This window comes from Epinephelus moara, chromosome 24 (genome assembly GCF_006386435.1).
Source record: "Epinephelus moara isolate mb chromosome 24, YSFRI_EMoa_1.0, whole genome shotgun sequence".
NCBI classification, from domain to species: Eukaryota; Metazoa; Chordata; class Actinopteri; order Perciformes; family Serranidae; genus Epinephelus; species Epinephelus moara.
Genome location: NC_065529.1, coordinates 32,847,225 through 32,862,093, shown reverse-complemented (window position 1 = coordinate 32,862,093; position 14,869 = coordinate 32,847,225). Strand labels below are relative to the sequence as shown.

The window sequence follows — 14,869 nt, the reverse complement described above, 5'->3', positions numbered from 1 at the left end:
CAGGAAAAGAAGCTCTGCAGCAGCAAAATGCTAATTAAAATGCATTATTAATCCAATATGATATTGTACTGTATGATAATGTATAGTTTAACACTCACAGGAGTCATTTTTTGCACAGTAAATAGCATATTTCTAGGGCTAGGTGATATATGTGTGTTTGTGTGTGTGTACCGTATATATATATATATATATATATATATATATATATATATATACTTTTTTTTATTTCAGTTTTTCTTTTCTTTTCTTTTTTCTTTTTACCAAAGACTGTGCCATTGATATTCCAATATTATAGGGTCGACAACCACAAAATATTTACAATTTTGATAAATAATCATCAGTAATGTGAACATAATGATTAGTTGAGTAAATAAAAGAACAGTGAAACAGTCGGAAAATAAGTTCAGAAAATTACATCACTCTACTGGGATGCAGTCTTTAAAACCACGAGAAGATAAGACTTACGACACTTTGACATCCAAGAGATGATATAGTCTCATATTACAATATCTATGTAAGACTGATATATTGTCCAGACCTACCTATTTCTGATACTCTGAGTACTTTTTGTTCATAATGTCTCTGTACTTTTATTTAAGTAGGATTTTAAATTTATGGCTTTTACTTGTATTTTTACATTGTAGTGCTGCCACTTTAACTTAAGTACAGAATGTGAATACTTCTGCCACTGCTGGTTATATTCATGTACCACATTTCTGTGCATTGCTCTGTTGCTGTTAAAAGGTAAAGGTTGACGAAAACTTTCAAAGTTGGAACCATGTAATGTCTGGCTTTAGCTGTGCCAACTGAATTTGTAGTGGAAAATGCAGCATAGCTCTTTGGGGTAATGACAAAAACTATAGATAGCCATATTATAAAACGGTCTCTCTGGCACCTCAACGGATGAAATATTAATCGCAAAGCTTCAGGAGAGGTATATTAAGTCCGTCTCTTATTTACGTTCATAAGATTTCCAGAGATTTACAGGCAGAACTGCTATAATTAATTCATGATACTAGGAGGATGGGAACAGGGCTCATGAGTGTTCCAGTCACTGAGAGACGCAGCAAAACAGCTGTTGGCAAACACATCAGAGAACAAACAGTCACACACATCTCACCCATGAATACACATACACACAGGCCTCCAGGACACACTGATATCTCCACTCCCCGTGTGTGAAGCAAGCATCAGACCTGAACTGCTCTGAAAAAATCACTTAAAAACCATTCTTCTGAAATCACTGCCTGCCAGCTGATTCAGCACAAGCTCCACTCTCATCCACTCTCCACTTACTGTAAATCATCGTCTGTTAACTCAGGCTGCTCTAGCTGTGCATACCGCACATAAACACAAAAAAACTCCTGCACCCAGTTCAGTTATGAGAATGATTTAGCAAATCCAAGGACAGTGCAGAATAGAAATGCTGACTGTAGCAGCCACACAACTCAAATTTCAGCTTTTTACCACCCCAAAAATGAAGTTTCATGGTATAGGGGAGGAACAGGTGCAGACACAAGAACACACGTTTAAACTGAGTGTGTGAGGTGCAACAAAAAGTCAAAAAGGACACACAGGGCACAAAGCTCAGTGCTGCATTCACCCACTCACCAGCTCTGAGGCTCTGGGGTAAGCTGCTGGTGAAGTGCTAGAGAGAAACCAAAAAAGGTGCCACGGTCTCCCAATTTATGCAGCGTGTGTGTAGTATCCAGATTAAAGCCCCACACTTGGCTTGAAAGGGTCAACAGAGCCCAGAGGAGGATAGTCCAACGATGAGAGGAACAAGACGAGGGGGAGACAGTGTTCCCATGTCCCAACGGGGCTGCCATAGCAGGGTGCAGGTCCTCTTAGCAGCAGAGCAAGTTCAGTTCAAGAAGGGGAGAATCCTTTTATGGCTCCCAAAGAGATAAAGGAGAAGAATCCTATGTAGTGTCCTCTGTGGATGCCTCCCTTGTTTCTAATTCTCTTTCTCTTCCTCCCCTGCTCTATCGTGCTGCCTCTCAACTCCGTTTGCTGCTGTCAGTCTGAAGAGCAGGCTGCGAAAATGTGGCCGCCACTAGTATATGTGTGTGTGTGTGTTTCTCTCAATGCATGTGCGCCTCCCCCTCCTCTATGCTCAGAGGGAGACAGAGGACAAGTGCCTTGAATAGCCCGCTCACTCCTCCCCCTCCCCTCTCTCTTTCACTCCCTCCCTCCCTCCCCTCTCTCAGCTGACATCAACACTCAAGGGACTGCTGCCAAAATACCAGGCAAGGTTGTCAAGATACTTGGAGGCAATTGAATAGAGAGAGAGAGGGTGAAAAGACAGCAGACTGTTTTATCTGTTGGAGTTCACACGGTCCAGAGTGCCTCTCTCTGTGTCCACTCGCTGCTGCAGGTGCTCGTAGATCTGAGGAGCATGAAGAGGGAAAAAACTGATGTTCAAAGTTAAAAAGCCAGACATGAAGAATCTAAAGGTTCCTCTTTACTCTGAGCTTGAAAGCGCTGACGTCTGACTTGATCTGGAATGAATCAAGGAGACAAAAGAGGCCTAAATGTGCACAGTGACCCAGGAAACTTTATTACAGACCTTTAGCTGTGACAGAGCAGTGAGACATAATCAGGAAAACTGCAGGACTCCAACACAGCACATCAAGTGTTATTTTATGTATTCCCTGATGTGAATTATAAGTGGTTTACCTCAATGATTTTCCGTACAAGTAGCTCAAACAAACAGCTTAATGCCAGCCTACCTCAGTCATGCCCTCTCACCCACAGCTGCTGTTTTAACCAGCTGATTTCTGTCTCTCTCGGGTCAGTCTGTGTGCAGCTGTCACTGTGTCACCTCAACTGTTCCACACAATAAACCTCACACACACAACAGTTGCACACCAACAACGTGAGAAAATGAGGTGCTTTTGTGTGTCACCTTCTCAGTTAGGATTTTGGATAATAAAATAAAATGCTTAGAGGGATGTGACTTAAGATTTCATTGAGCAGTGAGGTTTTATAGATGAATATTCAACCTCAGTTACCAGAAAAAACGTTAGATTTGCACGTTATTGTGTAGCAGATACGTTGAAACCTAATGTTTGAATAGCATTGTTGTTAACGTGGTTAGGTTTGCGCACAAAAACCATGTTTATGGTTAGGAAAAAATCAGGTTTTGTCTCAAAATACTCAGTTTTGTGAGCTCAACCGGCAGGAAAAGCAGTAATTTCTCAGTAAAAGACAACCGCTTTTTGTGCCACTATCCCCACCAACGGGTCGCTACACAGCACCCACATTTGGAGTCTAAAAGGTCATTGGAAACATAGCAATGACTCGCTAAAATACAGCCAGTTTGTTGTCTCTTAGTCTCGAACAGCTTGGCTGGCATCCACTTATAGATTATGTTACTTTTGAAATGTTGACATGATACATATAAAGGTGTAAATGTAACATATTTGGGGTTTGCAGAAACGTACGTTTTCTTCTAGCGCCTGGGCTGGATGTTCATATTTCCATTCAAGTGTAAAACATTTTATTTGCAGCTAAACGTGCAAGATGAATACATTTATTTTTGAACTTATCCCAAAGGTCTGACTTGTGTGTGCAGAAAGGATCACATCACGGAGGTGATATCAGAAAACAAAGACGTTGAATGAAGATTTTATATGGATGACAGAGGTTGGAAAACGCTGCGGGACCACAACAAATAAAAATGCACTTCTACTTTTTACACTGCCAAGAAAAAAACCTTGTGCGTAATATAGGCTACACTCTATTAGGTACAGCACTCTATTAGGTACACCTATACAACCTAATGCATTCCAGTACAACAGGTTTTGTAGTTACTGAGTATATCCTCAGTTTTAAATAGCTTGTTTTCTCCAGTTGACTAAACCACGTGATGGACTTTGTTGGTGTGATTTTATTATCTGAAAATTCAGCTAAGATGTTAGCTTTGAGCTTTGACAAAGAGGCAGCGAAGCTTCTTAACAAAACTTGCACATTAAGGAGGATTATAACTGACCAAAGATTAGTGTCTCTGGGTACTATCATCAAGGATGAGTCCCTCTCATGTGATCATGCTGGCATCATGTACCAGCTTCTGCTGTCAAACCCTCTCTGCCCCCTGCTGCCTTTATGTGGTATTAAGAATAAGAGCTGATGAGCTTTCACTGTACACTCAGATGCCTCTTTACACCTTGCTAAAATAATACAGTCTCATCTGATGCTGCTGAAATGTATTGTCTTATACTGACAGGTGTTTCTATTTCTTGTTCACTTTATTTACATCAATAATATCTGATGAATTACAGTCCAGCAGCACCACAAGCTCCATCTTTACTGCAGGATTGTTTTCATTAGGCTACATTGGTTTTAGTTAGAAACCCAATACACTGGCACCTGAGGAGTGGCTTCACAAAAGGACTGTGCAGCTTTTGTGGCTGCTAAACCTGCAGAGATATGACAAAAAGAAACTGTCTGCAGAGAGTTGGTGGGAACTGAAGCACACTGAAAGCACTTGGATATTACATCCCAAACGCAGTTTCTCTCTGCCCTGTTAAGATTCAGCTGCAAAACGTTATTGCCGTGATTGTGCTGTAATATCATTAGTGCAATATCTTTTGTGAATTGGACCTTAAGACAGTAGACGGGGCAGATACCAGTTGTGAGTGATGCGCTATTCATGGTGCCATCAGCATTCTTTGTGAATTCACTCCTCAGTGTATCTACAATTTCAGAATAAGATATTTTAGGTATTTACTGTAAGCTACTTTGAGACCAATGCTAATGTCGGCATGCTAACAAGTGCACAGTGATGATGCTAACATTAAGCTGGTATCAGTGTTCATTTTATTGATGAAAACTATGATAAAGATTTTACGTCACTGACTTTTTTTCCGTGGCAAAAACAAGACGATGACTAAAACTAATAAGCATTTTCGTCTCAAGACTAAGACTAAATCTAAAATAGCTATCAAAATTAACACTGGCTGGTATAAAGTTTGCCATGTTCATCGTCTCAGTTTAATGTGTTAGCATGCTAACATTTGCTAATTAGCACTAAACACAAACTACAGCTGGGGGTGATGAGAGTATGTCATTAGTTTTGTTGATATTTGGTCATAAAACAAAATCTTGGACACATTTGAATATTAAATCCATGAAATTCATCATGAGGAGGACGTGATTGTGTGTCCCAAATTTAATTGAAATCCATCCAATCATTGTTGAGATATTTTACTGTAAATGAGAAATGTCAACCTGCCACTGGCGCTAAAAGAAAAGTGGACAAAGCTGGTAGGATCCATCCTCTGGGGATAACAAATATCATGGCAATCCATCCAATAGTTGATATTGGATAGATGAGATATTTCATTTAAATCTGGACCACAGTCACCAATCAACCACCACTGCCAAACCTTGAGTCATGCAGCTAACATTTCGGGGTTTTTTGTACCTTAAATAGATCATTTGTTAGCAATTATCTTAAGAGATGGAAAAGATGTAAAAATAGCAAAACATGAACACAGTTGGAAACTTGTTATCACTCATCTTCAATGATGGAAACTGATTTAAAAATACTGAAAGATAAATAATGCTGTCAAGTCTGTTTGTGTTTCCAGGCATGTGGGGAAGTTCAGCATGCATGTATCTCCTTGGAGCATCTTGGCCGCAGTGAGAGCACGCACTGGGGAGTTTGTCAGCAGTTGCTCCCACACACAGCTCACTGACTCAGTGTCCTGAATAAATATCTCAAACCTGATCAAAAGGCTGATTTCTGATATCCAAGAACATAGTGTGACCCCTGTCCACTCTCTGTATGCTGGGCAGCTCCGACTTATAAATACCAGAAGGACGCCACAGAGCAGAAGAAAAGGAGGAAGAAGAAAGGAATGGTGTGGGATGTCGAGAAAATGCTGCAAACATCCTAATGGCAGCTCGGGCAGGAGGCCAGACAAGAATGCCTTCAGACAGAACAAAGCACAGTCAGAGGGAAGGACGGAAGAAAGGGATGGAGAAGAAGGGAGCAGAAGTGATGGCTGGCCTTAAAGATTATCTGCCACAACGTCCATGACACCGGCGAAGTGCTCATTAGTAGTCTGAGCCACACCTCAAGGAGAGATCTTATTTTAGACGGCGAGCGGGGAGCAGTACACACGGAGGCAGGGTCGTTTTTCCTGTTATAGCGCCCCTCCACTTTGATGACTGAGACAGCCGCAGTCAGCACTATTACTGTATTGATTAATGGATAGTGTGGGATGCTATAAGAGGGAGTGGTGCTGGTTATTATGGGATTAAATGAAAGCACGCCCACTCGGGCTATTTAACTGCACATGATCCCAAAGGAAGTGGCCAAACTGAGCACAGTGGTTTTGTCAGACTGCAGATAACAACATTTAGCTACAACTTTATGGATTTATGTAACACTGATTAAATTTTTTGAGGACTTAAGAAGCAAACTAGTAAATTTCTGCTTTGTTTTGATGCATTGCTGCAAAGCTCCACAAGGTTTTGTGTCCTAAAAACTCCTCATATAATCATCATTTATGCACACACTGCTGAGACAAATAACTAACTCCTTACTAGAGACAGCAAACAACTAAACATCTATAACAGTATGTAAGTATAATCAGGAAAATGTAGCTGAAATATGCAGTAGTCAATGCAGAAAAATGCCCCCTGTGACTGTTACACTTGTATATCATTAGATTATTACTAGTCCATACCCATTGAGTACAGCATACCATACCATGACTTAGTCATACCAAAAATTAGGAAAACCCAACATTCAGCCACAGGGGGAGCCACAGCGATCGGTCGCATTTTAGCCATTTTTAAGCATTTTTCTGTTGTTATAGCGCCACCCAGTTGCCAATTAGAGTAAAATTTCTCCGGTCCTGTTCTACATATCTACCAAGTTTAGTAACAATCCATATGGCGGTTAGGCCTAGATAAGAAATTAGCTCTCTAGCGCCCCCATTTTGTTTGATGGGGTCAATAATGGAGGGGTCCCCTCAGATTATGTGTGGTCATATGCCTACAAAGTTGCGTGGTGATCGGTGAAACCCTTGAGATGTTATACACCTTTATGTGATGAGCCACGCCCTGCGCAATATTCATTGCCTTATAGAAGCTCAGTTTTAGTAAGTTTTCCAACTTTTGCCAAGAGGGAACTTTAGATATTGGTCCCTAGATTATGTTCACCCAGTGCCATGCAGATCGGTCAAACTTTCTAGGAAGAGATCGATTTTAAGTGTTTTTCAAAAAATTCAAAATGGCGGAAAATCTATATAACTGGAAGTTAAGGGTTCTTAGGCAAATTTGTTCCTCACGAGGAGAGGCATCTCTGTGCAAAGTTTCATGTCTCTACGACATACGGGGCATGAGATATGCCCATTCAAAGTTTGCAATTTCAATCGGTTGCTATAGCGCCCCCCTTTGGCCAATTGATGTAATATTGCTTCATTCGCATCCTCCCATCACCCTCTACCACTGTGCCAAACTTGCTGCACATGTCTAACAGTGTCCCGGTGATTAAGGGCTGACCTATTGTGTAGCTGCAGATGGGGTCCACTTCCTTCCACAACCAAGTGTTGGAGCTGTTTGGGCTACACATGGGTGACAGGATTCCGTCAGTGTCATTTCCAACCTTACCTTGGAGCACTTGCACTCCTCTACAAGACTATACAGAGGGAGCTCCAGAGGGCCTTTTCCATACAGCCCTGTGCTGGTAATGCACCTGGGGAGACCAAGCCAAGTTTTGGCAAATAAGCCGATCATTCTCTCCAGTCTGTCAACCTTTGAGTCTACTGTTTTTGTAAAGAAAATAGTGAGAAATGCGGTTACAAGTTCTCAGAGCTCAATATAAAATTCAAAATTTAAAAAATTCAATAAATTAAATTAAGTTAAATCAAATCAAATTAAATCACATTAAACTAAATTAAATTAAATTAAATTAAATTAAATTAAATTAAATTAAATTAAATTAAAAATTAATTAATTAATTAAAATGAAGAAAAGCAGCAAATTCTCATTTGGGAAGCTGGAACCATGAAATGCTTTTGCATGAAAAAAAAAAAAAAAGATTAGCCAATTCATTTTCTGTCAATAAACCTATGATTAATCATTTCAGCTGTACTTGTTAATACTGCTGTGTGGTTTAATTCAAATCAAAATGTTCAGTCCCTTTTACATGGGACTTCAGACTAATTATACAGTTGATACCTCTGTATATTCTCACCCAGCTAATGAGCCGACACAAGGTTTACCTCAGTGCTGTGGTACTTTGGATTCTCTCCGCAGTCACTGAAAAATTAAAGTTATATATTACAGTAATTAAAGGCAACAGAGGATGACACAGTGTTTTTATGGTACCCATCAGACTCAGTTTATAGTCTGCAATCGTCCCTAAAAATAAAACAGGACAACTAACCATGTATCTTTACAGCACCTGTGATTTTAACCCTGGACTCACAAGTATTCATCATCACAATGAGACAGTCAGAGGTTTATTGTCTGGCATGTAAAATAATTGATAACATGACTTTGCAACTCCAGTAAGCAGCACACAGTTTCCCACTGGTTCCTTTGCTATACAAAACAAAATCAGGTTAGAGGCGACCTCTAGTGGCAGATGCACTTTATTAAAAAAAGAAACATTTTCATCATACATGTTTCATCATAATTTCACCACAGTTTAAGTCAAACAGGGTGTAGGGTACACACATCCAAAAAAATCTAACTAACTACTGAAGCCAAGAATCACACAAACTGTACAAACTGTAATAAAAGCTCCCGAAATCCCCAAATTCCTCAGTTGTTCTCAGAATAAACACAGACAGAGTGCAACAATTAAAGTGATGTTTGTTCAGAACATGTGAATGGATCTAAATTGCAAAGAAATACTGAATTTTTCAGAATAAATATCACCTTAACTGTTATCCCATGCTTAATGTAGCCTATTTGTTTGTTGTTATATAATTTGCTTTATTTCTTTTATTTTAATTTTTTTATCTTCTTTTTTATCCTGACTTGAAATGTGTGTTTTAGTTCTTGTGTTTCTCTCCTAAAATCCAACATTTCTTCAACACTAAACACAAAAAGTAAGGACACTGCTTAACAAATGGCCATAACTGAAGCATTATTCATAAAGGTTTACCCGTAAAAAGCAGCAGCAGCAGCAAGATATAGCGATACATTAAAGTAGTTTATATTGCAAACACATTACTAGAAAAATGCACTTTTCCCGAGATATATTTGGATTTAACACCTTGCAAAGAGGGTTTCTACCGTATCAACACACCATAACCCACACATTTCACATGCCTTTGACAGTGGTGGTGCAACCAGGGTTTCAAGGCATGTAGTGCTCTAACCATGCAGATCAGGAGTAAGCAGGGTTGTAGGGCAGCGGTGCATTGTCATTTGAAGGTGGCGCTGATTCTAAAGGCGGGCCGATGAAGTTCACCATCGGCATCCCTGGATTGAATCCACCTTGACCGTGAGGTGGATTATCTAAAAAGAAAAAATCACATATTTGGTTTGTTACTGTATCTGTCCCACGCCCCCTTTTTTAACTAGCATGGCCGACCTTGAGGTAAGGAGGAAGGGCAAGGCAAGTTTCAGTCTATTAATCATATTGTTGAATTACATAATTTGTGTTTAAAGTAAACTAGTAAACATGTAAAAAAAAATCATATAAAAGATTGACAATGTTTACGCAGTATTTTTAGAAAAGTAATCTATCCATTGGAATGGACAGCGGATCTGAGTCACACCGGAAAATCTATAGTATAGGGAGATCCTGTTCTGATTTGATTTTCTAATGTTACAGTCAACCTGTACTGCATTTTATTGATTATGTACACAGATTATTAATCTCAGGAGGTTTTCAACATACTGTTTTCTGGAGATACTTCGAAAATTTAGGATATTTTGAGTTGTGATGACAAATACAAAACAATATATAACATGTTTTAAAGCATCACTTTATTTATTGATATGAGTTACCTATTAATGAAAAATAAATAATCTCATGTTTTTGCTGCATTAATATTTTTCCTCCATTGGAATACACAGGAAAAAATAATACCTAAAGTATCCAAACCAATTTATTATTATTATTATTAATACATTTAATTTACTTTAATTTAATTCTATTTTATTTTATTGTATTTTATCTTATTTTATTTATTTATTTAATTTGCTAATGAGAAGTGAGAGTAAAAATCCAGCTTTACAATATTTTTTGTGTTTGAAACATAACTGGGTTCTGAATGGGTCAAAAGTTTATATGATTTCCCACTAATACTTGGGCACTGTAGTTTTTAGCAAACATTTCTCCATCAGGAGTGAATAGCAGATTTGTTTGGGGCTGTTGTCAGATACTGATTCATACACATCTGGTGCTCTGGTGAGTTTTGTCAACAACAGGACTGTGCATGTCAGACTGAATCAAACTAAATCGCCCATGACCATGGTAATGTGACCCAAGGGTGGCTCCTTGTATGTTTTTAAGTAGGGAGGGTCCGCTAGTTACAAATGTGTTTTTCCCCATTCTGTATCACCAGTTCAACTTTTATTGTAAACACTATCCTCAAACATAGGACTCAACTGGATAATGTGATAAGCTAATAGGGTTATGTTATCGGGCTAAGTTTTAACTGATTTCAACTTACGTTTTAAAAAATTAAGGATTTATCCAAAGGTCAAAATACCACAGTACCCTTGAGCCTTGACCTCCACATTTTTTTAAATACACAACCTTGTAACTTTGACCTTTTGTAAAAGAAAAAAAAGGTATTTTTTCATCTTTGGTATTGATTATTTGATCAAGGGAGTTTCTTCCAAGTCGTAGAGTCTGTGAGTCAAGGAAACTTTTACTTTGGTAACCAGGGGCACCCGAAAAAACTCCTCCTACTTTGGTTTTGGACAACAGTGGAGCTCCATAGTACAGAGAAATATGATATATCAGACTTTAGACATAAACACAATACTCATTAGTAAGATACATTACTTGTAGGTTTTGGTCTCTTCATCAGTTTTGTTGACAATAAAAAATAAACAATGTGTTTCTAACCCTTTAAATACATAATCACAACACCAACTGATACATAACATCAACTGGGTGAAATCCTCCAAGCCTGCTACACCTGGAGGCTCTATAAAACCTATCACCAGATTAAATGTTGGCATTGTATGTCTGTGCAAACCACAGATATGTTACATTTGTACGTTTAATGTATAGCAAATCTGTGAAACTGTGAAATTTCATGCTGTGACAGCACTGTGGCTAACGTGTGGATAGGTTCAGGCACCAGAAACACTTGTTTAGGGTTAGGAAAATATCATGTTTTGGCTTATAATACCTGGTTTGATCGCTACAAACACTACTGGACATGTTCTGAATTGTCTTTTTGTGTGTTTTATGTCACTGTCCTTCATCACCGGAACATCTTAGCTAAAGTGGGACAGCCAAACGGCAACCTCTGAGGCTGAAAAAGAAGCCAACGTGGAAGTGACAAAAACCGAACTTGAGGTTTCAAAACAGCAGTCCACAAACCAATGGGTAACGTCACAGTAGCTACATCCATTTTTATATACAGTCTATGGTGACAGCATTATTTAGGTAAACTGTGACCTCGTGTTATGCTTTGTTTTTGCTATAAAACTACATATATCAACTGTTACCAGCATGCCTGTAAGTCACACCCCAAACCTGATTGCAGCCATAGTCCCCCCACCCAAGCACTGAAGTCTATGAACTCCAGTCAGAGAGAGACATTAAGGTAAATATAGATTAGCTCACCTAAATGGCAGGCTCATCCTTTAGGCTACATTGACATCTAACTTTTAAAATCAGTGTATCCCCACCGTACCTATTAATGAGTGAGCTTCCTGATCCCTGATTAGCCTACACAATAAAATATTGACATGATTAAAATAGTGATGAAAATGGAAACATGAAATAGCTACATTCAGACAAGAGTGATTGATAGGCTACATGATTAAAAAATCCTGTTGAATTGTGTTGTTCTGATTACATGATTAACACATTGACAAGACTGAGATGAAATGCTGATAAAAAATAATCCTACATGTGGTCTGAGCTATGTGATACGACATGAAACGTACACGTCACATATCAGTAGGTTGCAGAAATGTACAATACCAACATTTTTTTCTGACGACTGGCCTGCTACTTCTTAAATTTATAAATGTCTGAAAATAACTCACTTCCTCCCATGTATGGTGGCGGTGCTGAAGGGTTGGGCAGGCCTCCAAATCCAGGCTGGCCGGGTACGGAGTGGTAGCCCCCCGGGTGGGACGGGTAATTATTGGAGGGGGGGAAAGGAAGCTGGGGCCCGCTGATCATGGTGGGGGGAGCTGTTGGTGAAGTCATACATTCAGTTTGATTTGAAAATAAGGTCCATATAATTTTAACAAAGCCAAGCTGTTTCTATACTTTGTGCTAAGCTAAGCTAACTGGCTGCTACATATTCACCATACAGATGTGAGAATGACATGAAACCTTTCATCTAACTCTCAGCAAGAAAGCGAATACGCATATTTCCCAAAATGTCAAACTTTTCCTTTAACTGCTTGCACATATAGTATATTAAAAGTTGTACACTGTAGAGCGTGCACAAACTAAACTGTGACCAAAAATGTGTCCTACCCTGGGACCCTCGGCTGCGTCCTTTTCGACACTTCTTGTAGAACAAGCAGCAAGGAGCCATACAGCAGATGACGACACCCACACAGAGGATGATGGGAAAAATAGACCCTAAGATGCTTCCAAGGAGCGTACCAAGTTTGCTTTTCCCATGGCCACTCCTGAGGAAAAAGACACAGAAAAAAAGCTATTTCAGTTTCTTAAAAATGTTGAAATCGTTTCTCGTATTGCAGCTGTCTTGTGTTTTTTTAAACACAGGTTGGGAGCAGGAGCACACCCTTTAGAGCAGCGTTGTTGGTCTTCTTGACTAATCCGATATGATCTGTCACTGCAGCAGGATCTTTGATAGCAGTTTCCACAGCAGTAGTAATTGCCACATTGCTGACCTCGATGTTGGTTACCATTTGTGTCCACGTAGCTGGTGCAAATTTCAGCTGTAAGATATATAGCACGAGGTGAGGTGAAGACAGGTGAGGGTGGGAGGTTATCTAAGGTGTTACAGTAATACAAAAACTGGTAACAGATTAGTTGCAAATACATGTACACAAGCTCAAAACAGGTGTCATCTCCACTAAAAAGTAAAATTAAAGTAGTTATGAAACTGCGGCAATCAACTGACTGAACTTGACTGAGTCATACTGGTTTCACTTTGTAACCGTCTGCATTTGACTGAGGACAGCATAAACATCCTATACCTGCTGATAAAAACACCAAAATAAAACTCACCCCATACAGTCTGGATCAGGAGCGAACACAGGACGCACACAAGACAGAACAAGACCCTTGAAACCATAACTGCCATGATGTAGTGTAATAAGCAAATGCGTCTTACTCTGCAGTGAGACAATTGTTTCAACCTGTCCGTCTGTCCCACCCTTAGCAAGCAGCCCTACAGCATTCCTCAATTCATGAGGAGGACTTGTCACTGGAGGATTTATGAAAGATTTTTTTGCAAAAGGGAGTGCTCCATATAAACGAGTCAAGCATGAGCATAAAAACTGTGTCACAACAACTAATTCAATACAGACGAACAAGACAAGAAACCGTTGCATTTAAATACAGTCAAGATGTGTGTGTGTCTTTTTATACTGGCTGTATTTCACCTCTCTTTAGCTGCACACACTCAGTTAAAATGAACTTTTTAAACTATTTTTTTGCAGGTTTTACATTGATCCCCCCTCTATGGTAATAAAGGAAACCCTTAAAACTGAAACCAACTATAGAAATTCATGCCACAGGTGGATGTGCTGTAGCATTGCTACTTTTCAGTTCCTTTCCCTGTGCGGTTAGGTAATATGTGGATCCACCCAAACTTGCTTTGAACAAGTGTTGTTTATTGCCTCCACCCACTCTCCTCTGAGCTGCTCTTTGATTCTCCAGCACTTATAACTTTCCCCATTTCCCCCTCCACGCCCTCGATAGTGTAGTATAGTGGAAATGTATTTAGGTCCTTGTTAGCAATGTTCCAAAATAATGATAAAGAATAAAAAGCCATAAGGCTTTCAATTAAAAGGGAAAACAAAAAATATAGAACAAAAAGATGCAGGCTGAAGCTTAAGCTTATTATGCATGTGCTTTTTACTTAGTATATTCTCAACTCATTTACTACTGGGCTTAAGTCATACATATATTAGGGCATTCTGTCAGGACAGTAGTCACCATATACATTATACATAGACCCCCCCCCCCCAATTTACAACTGAAAAACAACAAAAAAAAAACGTGTTTTTTTTTCATTGCTATTCTATAATATTAACTAAACATAACAAATCCCCATTGTTATTGCTATCAGTTCAAGTATTGCAGTTCTGCGTGTGGTTTGTCCAAGTGGAGTTGCCATAGCAGAATGCCAAGGCTGGTTGCCATGGTTGCGATCATATGGGTAACATTCCAGGCAGGCAATGTAAATTTGTCTCTCTATTCATTACTGAATAAAAGTGAAAAAACGAGAATGTAATATGAGCGTTACGTAGGCTATATTGTAACTGTTTATTGTGATTTTGTTAAGTGTTATGAAATTATTGTTTTGCAATGTTGCACCGAATGTAACCACGTTGTAATAGCTAGCTGGCTAGCTAGCCAACTAGCTAGCTCACAACAAGCCTGCGTGAAGTTTGAACTTGGAAGTGTCTGTCATAACGTTAGCGCTGCATGTGTAATTTCACAGTGAGTCGTCATGAGCAAGAGGAAGGGTGGCAGAGACATTCAGCTTTTTTTTGGCCA

General features: G+C 39.3%; 2 protein-coding genes across 4 annotated transcripts in view; both read right to left on the bottom strand.

Annotated features, from left to right (window-relative positions):
* itga7 (integrin, alpha 7) overlaps positions 1 to 2,112 on the bottom strand; it is a 50,487-nt gene extending 48,375 nt beyond the window's left edge. For all 3 annotated transcript variants that reach the window (XR_007569457.1, XM_050038028.1, XM_050038029.1), the window contains exon 1: positions 1,612 to 2,112. Coding sequence is in view for 2 of the 3 variants with exons in the window: in XM_050038028.1 (XP_049893985.1) it covers positions 1,612 to 1,829 (218 nt within the window). In the remaining variant the exon portion in view is untranslated. The remainder of the gene's footprint in view (positions 1 to 1,611) is intronic.
* Positions 2,113 to 8,570: 6,458 nt separating this feature from the next.
* Positions 8,571 to 13,518, bottom strand: LOC126386200 (protein shisa-4-like). The gene is made up of 5 exons (XM_050038385.1): positions 13,373 to 13,518; positions 12,924 to 13,080; positions 12,650 to 12,807; positions 12,208 to 12,357; positions 8,571 to 9,486 (listed from the first exon to the last, which is right to left on the bottom strand). Exons 1-5 carry the CDS (start codon positions 13,446 to 13,448, stop codon positions 9,356 to 9,358), a joined length of 672 nt encoding a protein of 223 aa, XP_049894342.1. The 5' UTR covers positions 13,449 to 13,518; the 3' UTR covers positions 8,571 to 9,355.
* Positions 13,519 to 14,869: the final 1,351 nt, after the last annotated feature.